The sequence below is a fragment of the Argentina silus genome (genome assembly GCF_951799395.1).
Source record: "Argentina silus genome assembly, chromosome: 18".
NCBI lineage: Eukaryota > Metazoa > Chordata > Actinopteri > Argentiniformes > Argentinidae > Argentina > Argentina silus.
This window is the reverse complement of record NC_139672.1, coordinates 12,823,719-12,837,441: the sequence shown is the minus strand read 5'-3', so window position 1 is coordinate 12,837,441 and position 13,723 is coordinate 12,823,719. Positions and strand designations below refer to the sequence as shown.

Here is a 13,723-nt window from a genome sequence, read left to right as displayed (position 1 = left end):
GTTCTGTAACTACATGATAGCCCATTACAGAACAATACAGAATGTTTGGCATGTGCATCAATCCATTATTTGGATTATAAGTCAAGGAATGGGGGAGTTGTCATAGGTACCCATTTATTCACAAGTCCCTCTCTATCTTAGCTCATTCCTTAATATCTCCACTACTGACCGCAACCTAGCCTAAAGCCCACACTTCCTTGGTCACCCATTCCACTTTTCTGCCGCCAACGTCTGACGACTCAAAGGCACCATATGCAGGATTGCGCCCTCTTTTCGCTCCCAATGGGAATTGCAATGACAATTCAGAAGTGTCTCCTGCTCTCTCCCTCCCCTTGCTCAATGCAAACTGCTTCTTACATGACCTTGAAACTAGCAGCTAGGACCTATGTGGTTGAAATGTAGTCGTTATTTAGTTTGGAAATATATACGCGGAAATGAGCTCGCTTGGGTGAATGGAGAAGAATGGTCACCGACAGCTGATTACAGCGAGATAAGCGTTTTTCTAAGACCCAAAGATGCCCATTCACCGGTGGCACGCAGGGTACTGAAATTGGCGCCCCATGCCTGAAAGCATTTATTACTGTAGTTCTTTCATTTACCATTTTACAAAATAAAATCAATGGAGAAAAGCATTGTTTCTGTTGAGTCATTCTTCGTTTGTTGTTATTCTTAGTAGTCATCCATATTTAGAAATGATGTCACATCCATAGATGTACCAAAGTGCTTCACAATAAAGTAACATATAATATGTAAATAGAATATAATTCATAGCATTACATATGTCAATAATAATAACATTTCTGATATTCCTTTTGTATTCTGTGATCCTCACTTTCCACGCAATCTATTTTGTTCCATCTGTATGAGCATAGAGCAATGTGTGTTGAGGGAAACCCATGCTGGTTAGTTGAGGTTTTATTGGAGTTTGATTTATGGAGATCAGCAGTGGGATATCTTCTCTGAAAGACCAAATCTTTGCCCAGTAGACATCACAGGTCTGGGTGACTGGAGTTGTGCATTACGTCAGGGTCACAAGTGAAATTTAATTTGCATACTATTTATGGTCATGACATTAGGTTAAAGTTCATTAACGTATCACCCTGTTTTTGAGAGGATAACCTGACCATAACTCACTGGCGCTCTGGAAAACAAGCCTACAGCCATGTAATGTTGGAGGGAGGCAGTGAGCACTCCACATCCCTAGTCTTAAATGTCACCCCGCTGTTGTGTTCGCAGATGGTTACTGCTCGCCAGAGTGGGATGGCATCGTTTGCTGGCCCGAGGGGTCTCCAGGGAAGCTGGTGTCCACTTCCTGTCCTGAGTACATCTTCGACTTCAACCATAAAGGTAAGACTGGGCCTGGATGCAGTTCAACACTTCTTGGCCTTGAGGCTCATTTACAATGATGGGTAGTGTCAAATAAATAAGGGCTTCATGGTGCATACATTGAAGAAGAAAAAGAAGAAGAAGAAGAAGAAGAAGACAAACACAAACAAACACACTTGCATCTTTTTGTTAAAGCCCAAAAGTGTGAATACCTTCGTTCTCCAGGAGGAGGGTTGGCACAAAAAAAGTTAAATTTTAGCAATGTGTGAATGTGCATACGATAGCCTACATGGTTGCTACTTTAAGAGATGTTCTATTTTTAGCCTTTAGTTAAGCATGTGTACTGAAGTGTGTACTGAATGATAGACTTATATTATTGTGTGTCTTTAACAGGACTAGCGTACCGTCGCTGTGACAACAACGGAACCTGGGAGATAACCACCACCAACAACAAGACTTGGGCCAATTACAGTGAATGTGCAAAATTCCTCTCACACTACAACCAAAACCATGAGAAGGTGAGTGTCAAGGCCACCCCAGCATTACTGTACAGTAGCTCTGTGCCATTACAACAATGGCGACTTTGTCAGCGACTCGTTACAAAAGGAACATATAAAACAATAGCTATTGAGGCGCATTCGTTAACAACAAACGTGTGACATTTCTGCCCTTGTGGTTAAGGCTGCATAAGGCTTGCATAACAATCACATTCACAGTCAATGTAATTTTGATTAATATTGGACTTGTGATCCCCCTTCAACAAAAGGCCCTTTCAGTGGTGTGCAGTTGTTGGCATGTTTTAATTTCTGCCACACATTAAAAAGACGTTATTATATAAGGGGCTTATTGTGTGAAAGCCTGCTTGAGCTACAGTATGTCTCTAAGGGCTCAATCACCCTGTGTTGCCAATGTGTTCAGGTTCATGTCACCCATTTATTATGCTTTCCTTGTTTTAGATTTAGTTTGTTTCTGATGTTTCTCCTGCTCATCTCCTGCTCATTCAATACTATGGCCAAATATAGTAAAGGCACAAATGAAACCTGTTTACCATTTAGATGAGGAATGTCGCCAGAAGGGTCTTGTCCCCCCCAAAAAATGTTAATTTCTAATGGAAGACCGTTCTTTACTGATGCAGGAGAGTATTTCCCAGGGAGATGACTGTATTTGAACAGTCCATGGGATGGGTTAAAAAATAGATTACCTTAGGCTTTATCTCACTTGAACTAGTTCTTACAATCTGATATAAATCCTGTATTGATATGACAAACCACCTCCACTGGCATAAAATGGATTATGATCAGTGTGACTAATTTTTGAGGGGAACTTAACAATGAAAAACAGTGTGAAAAAACATATAAATGTGTCCATACTGTATTTACATGTATATGACAATTCACTCTATTCTGCTGTATTTACTTTACCATATCCCTTTATCATGACAGGTTACTACATTGACCAGAAATCCATAATATGTACCAATAGGTGATATGCTCACACAACAACTGTTATTTGACAAGCTCATTCATCTCATAGATTTCCAGTCACAGTTCAGTTGCCATTGATATCAGATTGTCAGTTCTATCACATGGTGTTGATAAAGAGGCACAGCAATCAACCCCCTCAATGATGAGCCCAGAGCACAAAGCAAAACATCTGCGAATAGTTTCTCCACTTAACCTAAGGAAGGTCAGCGACAAGAGTTTAGAAAGGTACCTGAAGTAGAGTAGTCTCTTCTACCCTTGTGAGGTCAGTCTCATTACAACTGACAAGATAAGAGAGCCAGAGAAAGTGGAGCAGTGTCCCTGAGAAAACTCAGCAGTCAGATAATGAGATTGGTAACACTCTCTGTGAGGCACACACATTCACATTTTCAACTGATGGAGAATGGCTGATTATAGCTCAGGATCATGAAGAGATGATAATATATTTGATCATGCGGTCATACATGCTTATAACGTCTTATAATATGCTATGAACATGTATATAACTGTATGCTCTAAGTAAAGTGTTACCCAGAGGTAAACAGGGTCTGTTTTCTTCTCACTGCTGCTACGTTTTGCTGTAACTTTCCAATGATATGCATTGGAGACCACTGACTGCACACCACAATGGTACTTCATACTATCCAACCAAATGGCTCTCCCACATCATGCATTCTTCTGTCCTCTTTTTAAAATGTGGCTCTCTACATAAAGGATGTGGGCAGAGATGGGCATTCCCACATTTTGAGGGCCCCCCAATTTTTTCGACTTTCAAATGTTTACATTGATGGGCTCCCAGGTCCAGGAATCTTTGCAAGCAGTTCATGAAAAATGCATACGCACCAAATTAAACCCTCCTCTTCATGGCGCAATTACTCCACACCACCGCAACAACTTAAGAGACCCTAGGTTTGGCGCTGGGTCCCAAATGCTAAATGATAACAGCAGTCTGAGTGTCTGGTTACATCACCCTCAGAGTGGCCCCTCCAGTCAGTGTGTGTTGATCCAGAGACCATGGTTAGCGTTAGCCGCGGTGCCCCCCCCCCTCCCCCCCCCCCTCCCGATTATGTCCTCTGGCTGCCTTGCTCTCTGCAGTAATCTCCCTTGCTAGAAGCCCCAGCGCGGCCCCACCCTGCTTTTGTCAGCTTCATCACTCAGGCCAAATGGTTGTTTTTCATTAGAAATCTCTGGTTACTAGTGGGGACACCATGGTCGCCTCATAGCAGCTCGTTGTCAAAAGCAATGAACTTTTTTGAAACGAATCAAAGCAAAGGTGCATGCCAATGAAACATTGACCTTTCGCTGCATGCTGTTTTGTTTTTGTTCCTCCGTTTCTGTGTTGCAACGTTAGCTTCCAACTGTGGGTCATTTGTCGGTGTAACATTATACTCTGTGCCTGTGAAAATGTAGCCAAAGTGGTCCATGATATCTGGGGCAAATGTGTTTTGATGCGTGTGTATGTTGTGTGTGTGTATATTAGCTTGATAGATGATGCAGTACTGTGTATTAATTTAGTTGGTCCTGTTTCAAAGGTTTCTTCGCTATTTCTGTCATTTTATATATTGAAGCTATCAATAAAGAACTCAAGGCTTATGCTGACCATAGACCTATTGAGCCACATCACACAATTACCTTGCCAGCCAAGCGCCACTATTCACTTCTGAGTACTCAAAACACAGTACACTGTTGACATGACCAAAATTCTCCTTTTTAAATGGCCTCTTCTCTCTCCACAGGAAGTCTTTGACCGTCTGTATCTCATCTACACTGTGGGCTACTCCATTTCTCTGGGATCACTTATGGTGGCCGTGGTCATCTTGGGATATTTCCGGTGAGTTTCTGTTGTCGCTGGAAATCTTTCCCTTTAACAAAACCCCCTTGGATGAGAATTTATGGCCAGGTTTTAGTTGGGATAATGGTAGAAAAAACAAGACAACCATGTTTAATATTTGATGGTATGGTGAGTGCGTATACTTTAACACTAGCTGTCCCAACAGAGGTCCACGGACGGGATGTGACACTTTTTAATAAAAAATAATAAAGTTGTTACAATTTCAAAATCTCACATCTGGAACCATTTTCATGACTACCACACTATTTTTTGATAGCCAACAAGTCCAAGTCACTTCCTGAATCACAATTAACACCTGCCCCCATCCCCTCACCGTAGCTTTACTCTCATCATGGTGAATCGAAACTGAACTTATGAATAGCTTACCCATTACACCCGCAATGGAGATATCAGCAACATAGATAGACAGACAATAACAGTTGTTTGCATTATCAAAGCGATTACATCTGAAGCGCACCCAGCCTGCGAAAAACAGACACGTACCCTTCATCATACCTGTATGTCGAAATGTAGGCTAATTACATTTGTTTTACTTGAGCCACAACATTGCTCTTAGTCTATTAGAACATATTTCTCTCCACCTGTGTGTATGTAGGCTACAGTAGCCTATGTGTATCTGATTGATGATAAGGGCACAAGATGTGCAGTAGGTGGACAATTTTGCCACCATAACAGACATTTGGAACACTTTTCTGCGTAACTCGATTGCTTGTTCTAACCCAGGAGACAACATCAATATTTGTTTTGAATGTGGTTTACATGGTGGAGCATAACAGCTGACACATTTGCGTAAAGGTGCATAGCCACTGAAAGAACAAGCGATTTTGTGTCCAATTTGTGTCTTTAATTTGTTTAACTTTAGCAAATTATTGGTGTATAGACGTTCTTGCAAATATGTAGAATTATATTTCATTACATGGCATTATTGCTTCAAATTTGTGTTCTGTTTTATTTGCTATTAAGCATTGACGTTTCACATTTGACCAGAGGTTTAGGTTATATTCAATATGTAAGCTCTTTAAAATCCGAAATGTAGTATTCTAATGATTCTTAAGTCCTGACTAAACACAGCCAGTGCATATGAATAATTAATATGTATGGTGTATTAGAGGTCTTAGCCAGTGAAGTGAAAGGGGAAAAGGCATTAATCCATTATAATAAAGAAAAAAAGAGATGTACTTTAATTTATGTTCTTATTGTATCAGAGGTATGATTTAAAAAATACCCCATAAGATAATCATTGACCATTTCCAGCCACATCTGTTCTTGAAACACAGCATAAACATTGTGACTGAACTAACAGTGTGGTTTCCCTTTATCTGCAATTGATTGAATTAGGGGCTTCCTCATAAAACAAAACAAAACATACAGTCTACAGCCTGATATCGTGCAACTCTAGTAGCGTACACATGAAAATGTAAAACAAGAGAACAAAGCATGCCCGATACGTTTAACCTTCTCAAGTTTAACCTTTACCTTTTACATGTGCGTTTGACTTTTAAAAGGATTAGAGAAGCCTGCCTATGAGGTTGATGCCTCCAGGCCAGTATACAATACGTCTTCTTGTTGATGTTTATATACTCTGTCTCTCTCATACTCTATGTATTGATCTCAGGCATTAGAGATCCATATGAAATGTTTGTATAATTCTGTTTACATAAATACATCTGCAAAGTATCAGTGTGGTGTTTCAACTTATTGAGATGCTGTCAGCAAACATACATAGATTCAGTTTACAGTGCTCCAATTTATTATGTTGAGCTGAATAAGAAGATTGTCATGGAAGCTACTTGAGTGAGGTGAAATGCTTCTGCTGAAAGAGAATTTAATAGGTTGTTTTGTTATAACCAGATAGAATTCTGTCATTGTTCACAACAGAGACTGTAATGACTCACAGCTATCAGAGTTTGACTGAAGAATTGACCATGACCAGGTTTGAATTCTTGTTGCACTGAATGGTTTCATTTTTCTCTACTTAATTAATGCAAAGAAACCTCTCCATTATTTGCTTATTTTGTTTAGTGGGAGGGGAGTATCGAGAATTGGTGCAAAGGCGTTGTTTACAAACGCTCCACTTGACGTGACTTAGGTCCAGGCAGGCACTCAGAGAGGGAGCAACATGCTTAAGCAAGCCCTAAAACTGGCACCGGAAAACTATGGGCAAAATTAGTTTAATAAGACGTCCCATGGGGCCTTCACTGACGTTCCAGCAACCGTGTTCAGGAGCACTCCAGCCATGTCTCCCCCTTCAACATGTCAGCTTTTAAGGCCCTCAGACACGGGTGTTGGTAAATGTTTTCTAGGGGAGGACTAAGTGAGGGATACTTCACATTAGAAGCTGTGTTCCTTCCACTGTGCACACGGGAACTGTTCAGGGAATTGGTTTTTTTCCTTCCTCAACTTCCAAATCAATATTTCCCCAAAGGATATGTCGTCAAACAGCCAGCTTTTCTAATGAGCACGGCTGCCGAGGCCAGACACAGGCAAATAATGAGTAAAATAATTATTGGCTGCCTTAAATTAGTCCTCTTATTGCCAAAGAAATACGATGATTAGGGTGTACAGTATTCTAAACCAAATAAACCAAACCGGCTTTTATAATGAAAATAATGCGTTGATGTGTATTGAAGAGCGAAATTAGTTGCCATGTATTGAATGAAAATGCCTTAATTATTATGAGAGGATGCCATAGATTCTATCTGTGTGATGTAATCAGTTTGACGAGACAGCAAGTCCACTCCCAAAGTTGGACAAATGGCAACATTTTTTTTTCTCCATTTTAGATGTTCAGAAAGGATGTTTTAGAATATTGTGACAGATAAACTTTTGCTTGTCTGGGAGAGAATTCACATGCCCTCGGATCTGCTCAACACATGCTTGCAATTTTGTTTTTACAGCTCACTTTGAGCCCTGCAATTCAATATTTGTGCTTTTCAAGCTCCTAAATCTCAAGAATGTGTTAGAGTCAGCGCGGAGTTCAGCTGGCTCTAATTAGGATGAGTATTGTTCACGAGTGTGAAAATACTCAACACACACACACACACACACACACACACACACACACAGACGTGTGCACTCACACAAAGACTCACATGCACATTCATACACGCACACACTGACACACACACACACACACACACACACGCACACACATAAATAAACAAAGAAACATAAACTCGCACAAAGATGCACATGCACATTCGTACACACACACACATACAAACATGCGTACACTCACACAAAGATGCACATGCACACCCTAACCCATTTTCTGACTAACTTGCGTAAGCCTTCGTAGTACAATTCTGTATTTTATCCTTGCTTATCAAATATCACTGGGCTATCAATATCATTACCGTATGCCTCCTTTGTATAATACAGTAATGTACCCTCACTGATTGCTGGTCACTGATCTTTTAATAATAAGCTTCAGTGATTTAAAACCTAAAATATTGAAATGGAAGACCATGCTGTTTGAAGCATTTTTTTAAATTATTTTTATTATCACTAAAGCTTCTGTAGAAAACAGTTAGTTTTCTAACTGTTCTAACTTTATTCTCCTACAGTTTTTACTTTTTGTCCAGCTTGTGTGTGTGTGTGTGTGTGTGTGTGTGTGTGTGTGTGTGTGTGTGTGTGTGTGTGTGTGTGTGTGTGTGTGTGTGTGTGTGTGTGTGTGTGTGTGTGTGGCTAAAATTCTTCCTTTTTATCATATGGTCTCTCTCTCCACCTGTTTCCCCCTCCAGACGGTTACATTGTACCAGGAACTATATCCACATGCACCTGTTTGTGTCCTTCATGCTACGAGGCATCAGCATCTTTGTAAAGGATGTGGTCTTGTACTCGGGCTCTGCCTTGGAGGACATGGAGCGAGTCAGTGTGGAGGACCTCAAGTCCATCACAGAAGCACCACCGGCCAGCAAAACCCAGTTTGTAAGTATACAGTATTTCATGTAAATAATACACATTTGAAACACCATGCCTCATATAGCCTACTGCAGCTGCAGCGTAATTATACTGACACTGACAAAGCTGTACATTTCTTCACAGGCCGTTCTGTTAGTTTGTGAAGGACTGTAGTGTAGTTACTGTAAGTAAGTGTTATTTGCGTTCAAACATTTTAAATTAATTTCATTTTTAATGAAGATAGTGTATGTAGCCCCGGGACTATAGAGAGCAGATGGCAACGTCATTGGCCAACTTGTCCTTTAACAAGAAATAAATGTTTTAATTAATTTGCCCATTGGGACAAACACATTTAGCTTTCATGAGCAGTCTGTGCAATGTACATGTTATGATTCTTCAATATGTTCTTGCATCAACAGTTATCTAACAGCATTCAGTACATATGATCTCCATTATCCTTGTTCTCTTTCTGTACGGTATTGTATGTCATAGAAATTCTCAAATGGCTTAATCAATGCTCCTGCTGCTCTACTAGGCCAAACGGTTATCTATTTTACACAATAGAGTCAGACTATGAAAAGTGAAGAGAAGCAGAATATGAGAAAAGGCTAAGAAGATAAGTCTCAAAGCTATTATCCCGAGTTAGAATAAGCTTCCCAGACCAGACACTAGGCATTTACATCAAAGTGCTGGTTGGATACCCAGGCATAAAGGTCGGCTTCCCTTGGGGTATACACCGGCTGAATCGGCAGGGATCCCTTGTAGTTTGCACACATTCTATCAACACCCTGGGTTTGAACGATATGGCATATTAATTGGATTAGCAGAAATCACACTGTGAACCAACCATGAGTTGGGCCTAGAGTCATGGAGATGTTGCAACAATGATTTACAGTAATAACACAGAGATTTTGCATTTGATGGTATTGCTTATCTAATATTAATTCTGAGTTTAATTGATAAGCATTTGTATTTACAGATAATGCTTATAAATGCTGAAATACTCATTCATTACAAGTTATTATAAAATGTTATCCATCTGTCATTACACAGAGTAGATTGAGTACACTGAAGGTGAATTGTAGAGATTCATAGAATGATAGAGATGCTATGGTGTCAAGTTGCTATATTACTTAAAAAGTTCCTTAAAAGGAAACTTTTTTTCACATTTTGAATTGATATTTTCATTCTGACAGACAGATGCTGGAATTGACCATCCAAAAAGGATCCATATCATGAACTTTTGATTTATTTGTGTGTCGTCTTGTCTTAGATTGGCTGCAAAGTGGCTGTGACTCTGTTCCTGTACTTCTTGGCCACCAATTACTACTGGATCCTAGTCGAAGGCCTCTATCTCCACAGTCTCATCTTCATGACGTTCTTTTCAGACAGGAAGTATCTCTGGGGATTTACTCTGATTGGATGGGGTAAGTTTGACACTATGCATCAGTATGGTAACTGACAGTAGACCACTACCTCCTGAAGTAAGATACTGTATCATTAGTGGTCTACGTATAGATTAGGATTCTTTTTTTTACCAATGTGCAAATATGTGTAAAATGTTTTTTCAAAAACCTTTTCATTAGATTCCATAGAAAATTAATTTCCACTTGTTTTTGTGTGGATCGGTTATATTATCAAACTCCAAAACTGGAATGTTCAAGTCATTTATACTGAGTACAAAACCCAGCAAGAGTACAAAACCCATGACTAACAAGTCATACGTAGGCCTATTGTAACTCTACATTTGAGTTGGCAGGAGGGCTTAGAACCATTAAGGTTGGCAGTAGAACCATTACGGTGTCAGGACAAAGGAAAACATGACTCATGCGTTTGTGTCAAAACCATCATAATCAGAATTTGAGAGTTACAGAAAAATAGGCTTCACAGTGCCTGCATTGTACACACTGTGCGTATTGATTATGTTAGCACAGCGCATACAATGTGGATGCCGTGTTGCTCAATTTTCTCACTGCAAGGATCTAAAAACAATATTCTTAAATTTTATAAGGACATGATCACGTACTACGATGATTTGAATTGAATGATTTTGTTGGATTATTGTTTGTGTGATTGTAGACTCTAAAGCTGAAGCAGACTCCAAGGTTTCAGCTGTTGATTTAATCTGAGTTGTTCATAATATTATTTTGTTATTATTATGTTATAAAGTAATTAAAGTGATATTGTTTTGCAGGGGTCCCAGCTATGTTTGTGACAGTTTGGGCAAGTGTTCGAGCTACCTTGGCAGACACAGAGTGAGTGACTGACTAAACAGTATGATGTTATGCAAGCTCTTTTACCCAGTAATGTAGTGAAGCGCAATAGCATTTACCCACCTTTTACCCTTTCTTAATGTTGGAGTTCACGCTCATAATTTAAAGCAGAGTCCAACATTTACCCACCTTTTGTATGCTATTTCATCTCTGCTCTGACCCCAAGTCCATGATCCAACAGTCAAACAGATACACAACACACCCACAAACACTTAAGTTTAGCTGACCCTTTCTTAACTAAATGTCCTGTTTATCCCTCACAGGTGCTGGGATCTAAGTGCAGGCAATATGAAATGGATAGTTCAAGTGCCCATTCTCACAGCGATAGTGGTAAGTAAATATTTTAAATGTTAAAACCTGGTAGCCTTTTATTTTGACAGTTTAGTCTCCACTAGTATTCATTTAGTATTTCCAAGGAAATTATACGGGTACATTCTGGTACCTATTTCAAATAAATAAAAGAAAAATGTTCACCACCTGGTATCAAATGTCTAGTAATGCATTATTGTTGTGTAATTTCCACTTTTTTTTTTGTAAAATAAAGTTGAACTCAAAAATGTTATCATTTCCCCTACTTTTTAGAGTGTTGATGTATGTTTTGCGTTGGTGGGTTTTATTAGGCCTGTTTTTAGGTCACGATTCTTTGTTGTGTTGCAATTACAGCATGATCAACTGCATGATGATATAAATTGCGTCATGTCTTCCCTCTAGGTTAATTTTATGCTGTTCCTGAATATAATCAGAGTTTTGGCAACTAAACTAAGAGAAACAAATGCTGGCAGATGTGATACGAGACAACAGTACAGGTAAGGCAAGTCCATGAGATAAAACTCAATCTTCCAGTCATGACTGTCATGCAAAGAGTAGTACATTTCTTTAACGGGATGTCCCACTGAAAACACAACCTAACATGATTTTTTACCCTTTCCTCGGCTGTGGTTAACTTTTTTGCGATATTTAGTTGCCTAACTGAGACTTCATATTTTGATGAGTTAAATATGAATATTTAAGGTATGAAATACTTAAGGTGGTCTTTGCAGCAGGTACAATTTTTAACATCGGCTCTGCTTCATAGAAAATTGTTGAAGTCCACGCTGGTCCTGATGCCACTGTTTGGTGTCCACTACATTGTGTTCATGGCCATGCCTTACACTGAGGTGACTGGAGTTCCCTGGCAGATTCAAATGCACTACGAGATGCTGTTCAACTCATTCCAGGTACAGTAGGCCATGACTATTCAACTCATTCCAGGTACAGTAGGCCATGACTATTCAACTCATTCCAGGTACAGTAGGCCATGACTATTCAACTCATTCCAGGTACAGTAGGCCATGACTATTATGATGTGGGCTTTACTCATTGTCTTGCCGCCAGGAATTGAGCCTATGGAATGTTCTGTACTAGAGTCAAATGGGATAGATCAAGGTTGGCCAACCCTACTTCTGGACAACTATAGGAGGGTGTATGCACTTTTATTTTATTTCAACACAGCTCTAAAACACCTGATGTTCTAATTAAAAAAAAAAAAAAAAAAAAAAAAAGATTGATTAGCTGACTCAGGTGTGCTAGTGTAGGCCTAGAATGACATACCAACATAACATCCAAGATCTCCAAAAATAGTCTGGCCGCCTCAAATCATTCTGCTCAAGGCCACTACGGGACAGTAGCAGTGCATCTAGTCTAGCTGTAGACATAATTAGGTTTTGAGTTGCGATTAAACTGTGATAAGGAATACCAGAGAGAGCTGCCCGGTACAGTCATCTAGTCTCACTATACAGCTCTGGTTCAGACACGGAGGGTAAATAACCTGGAGTCATTTGGCTTTTCATATCAACATTTCGGTATTCATAGACTCAGATGAAGTTATAAGTAGCAATATTTGACACATTTGTGTTTCTCTTTTTTCAGGGATTCTTTGTTGCAATTATATATTGTTTCTGCAATGGAGAGGTAAGGACTTATTTGGTTAACGTCTTTACCGATTGTCTGTGAGAGTTTCTGCATGGTTATCAATCAAAGCTGATTGACAATGTGATTCCAGAGAGCGAAATTTGGTCTTGATGTATACCATATTGGTTTAGTACAGGCATAGGATTCACACAAGTACTGCTGTGTACAACTTTTAGCATTGTGCAGCTTAACAGATGAGACCCAGTGATTTACAAATTCAATCTATTTTCTCGTGATAATCTTATATTTGTTTCCATGCTACTTTTAGGTCCAAGCAGAGATCAAGAAATCCTGGAGTAGGCGGACACTAGCCCTGGACTTTAAGAGGAAAGCCAGGAGTGGCAGTAACACGTACAGTTACGGACCGATGGTATCACACACCAGCGTGACCAATGTCACGGCCCGGGGGCCCCTGGCCCTTCACCTCACCACACGCCTGGGGCCCGTCGCCGTCAACGGACACCGGAACCTCCCAGGGTACGTCAAGAACGGCTCTGTCTCGGAGAACTCCATCCCTTCCTCCGGCCAGGAGCTCCACATTCCTGAGGAGGAGCACTCGAACAATACGCGCTCCTGCGAGGAGGAGAAACCCTCGCCCGTGGTGGAGGAAGAGAGGGAGACAGTCATGTAACCTCCCAGTCAAGGACTATGTCTGTAGGGGTTCAGTCCCGGAAGAAATGAGGCACGAGACTGTCATTATTCTCAGGATGTTATACGAGGATGACTGCGTTGACATTGCCAGTTTTTTCTCTCTCCTGTGAATCGAGCCAGGGTTTTGGCGGACAAAGGCTCATGGCAAAAGGCGATACCTCTGTTTGAGGTGGAACACCAAAACAATCACCTTCTCCATTGTAGCAAACCTTTCCTCTCTCTAAAACTATTTCTACATGCCACACGGATCATTTTGCAGGCTGAGAACAGACTGCGATTCATGTTTT

The 13,723-nt window shown here is 40.2% G+C and overlaps 1 protein-coding gene across 1 annotated transcript in view; it reads left to right on the top strand.

Moving 5' to 3' along the window:
- pth1r (parathyroid hormone 1 receptor) overlaps positions 1-13,416 on the top strand; it is a gene marked incomplete at both ends in the record, with an annotated part of 39,918 nt that extends 26,502 nt beyond the window's left edge. Inside the window, 11 exons of the mRNA XM_083689674.1 lie at positions 1,237-1,347; positions 1,720-1,844; positions 4,544-4,638; positions 8,403-8,589; positions 9,836-9,989; positions 10,757-10,817; positions 11,099-11,165; positions 11,547-11,641; positions 11,911-12,052; positions 12,744-12,785; positions 13,054-13,416. Of these exons, the coding sequence (XP_083545800.1) occupies positions 1,237-1,347; positions 1,720-1,844; positions 4,544-4,638; positions 8,403-8,589; positions 9,836-9,989; positions 10,757-10,817; positions 11,099-11,165; positions 11,547-11,641; positions 11,911-12,052; positions 12,744-12,785; positions 13,054-13,416 (1,442 nt within the window). The remainder of the gene's footprint in view (positions 1-1,236; positions 1,348-1,719; positions 1,845-4,543; positions 4,639-8,402; positions 8,590-9,835; positions 9,990-10,756; positions 10,818-11,098; positions 11,166-11,546; positions 11,642-11,910; positions 12,053-12,743; positions 12,786-13,053) is intronic.
- Between the last annotated feature and the right edge of the window lie 307 nt (positions 13,417-13,723).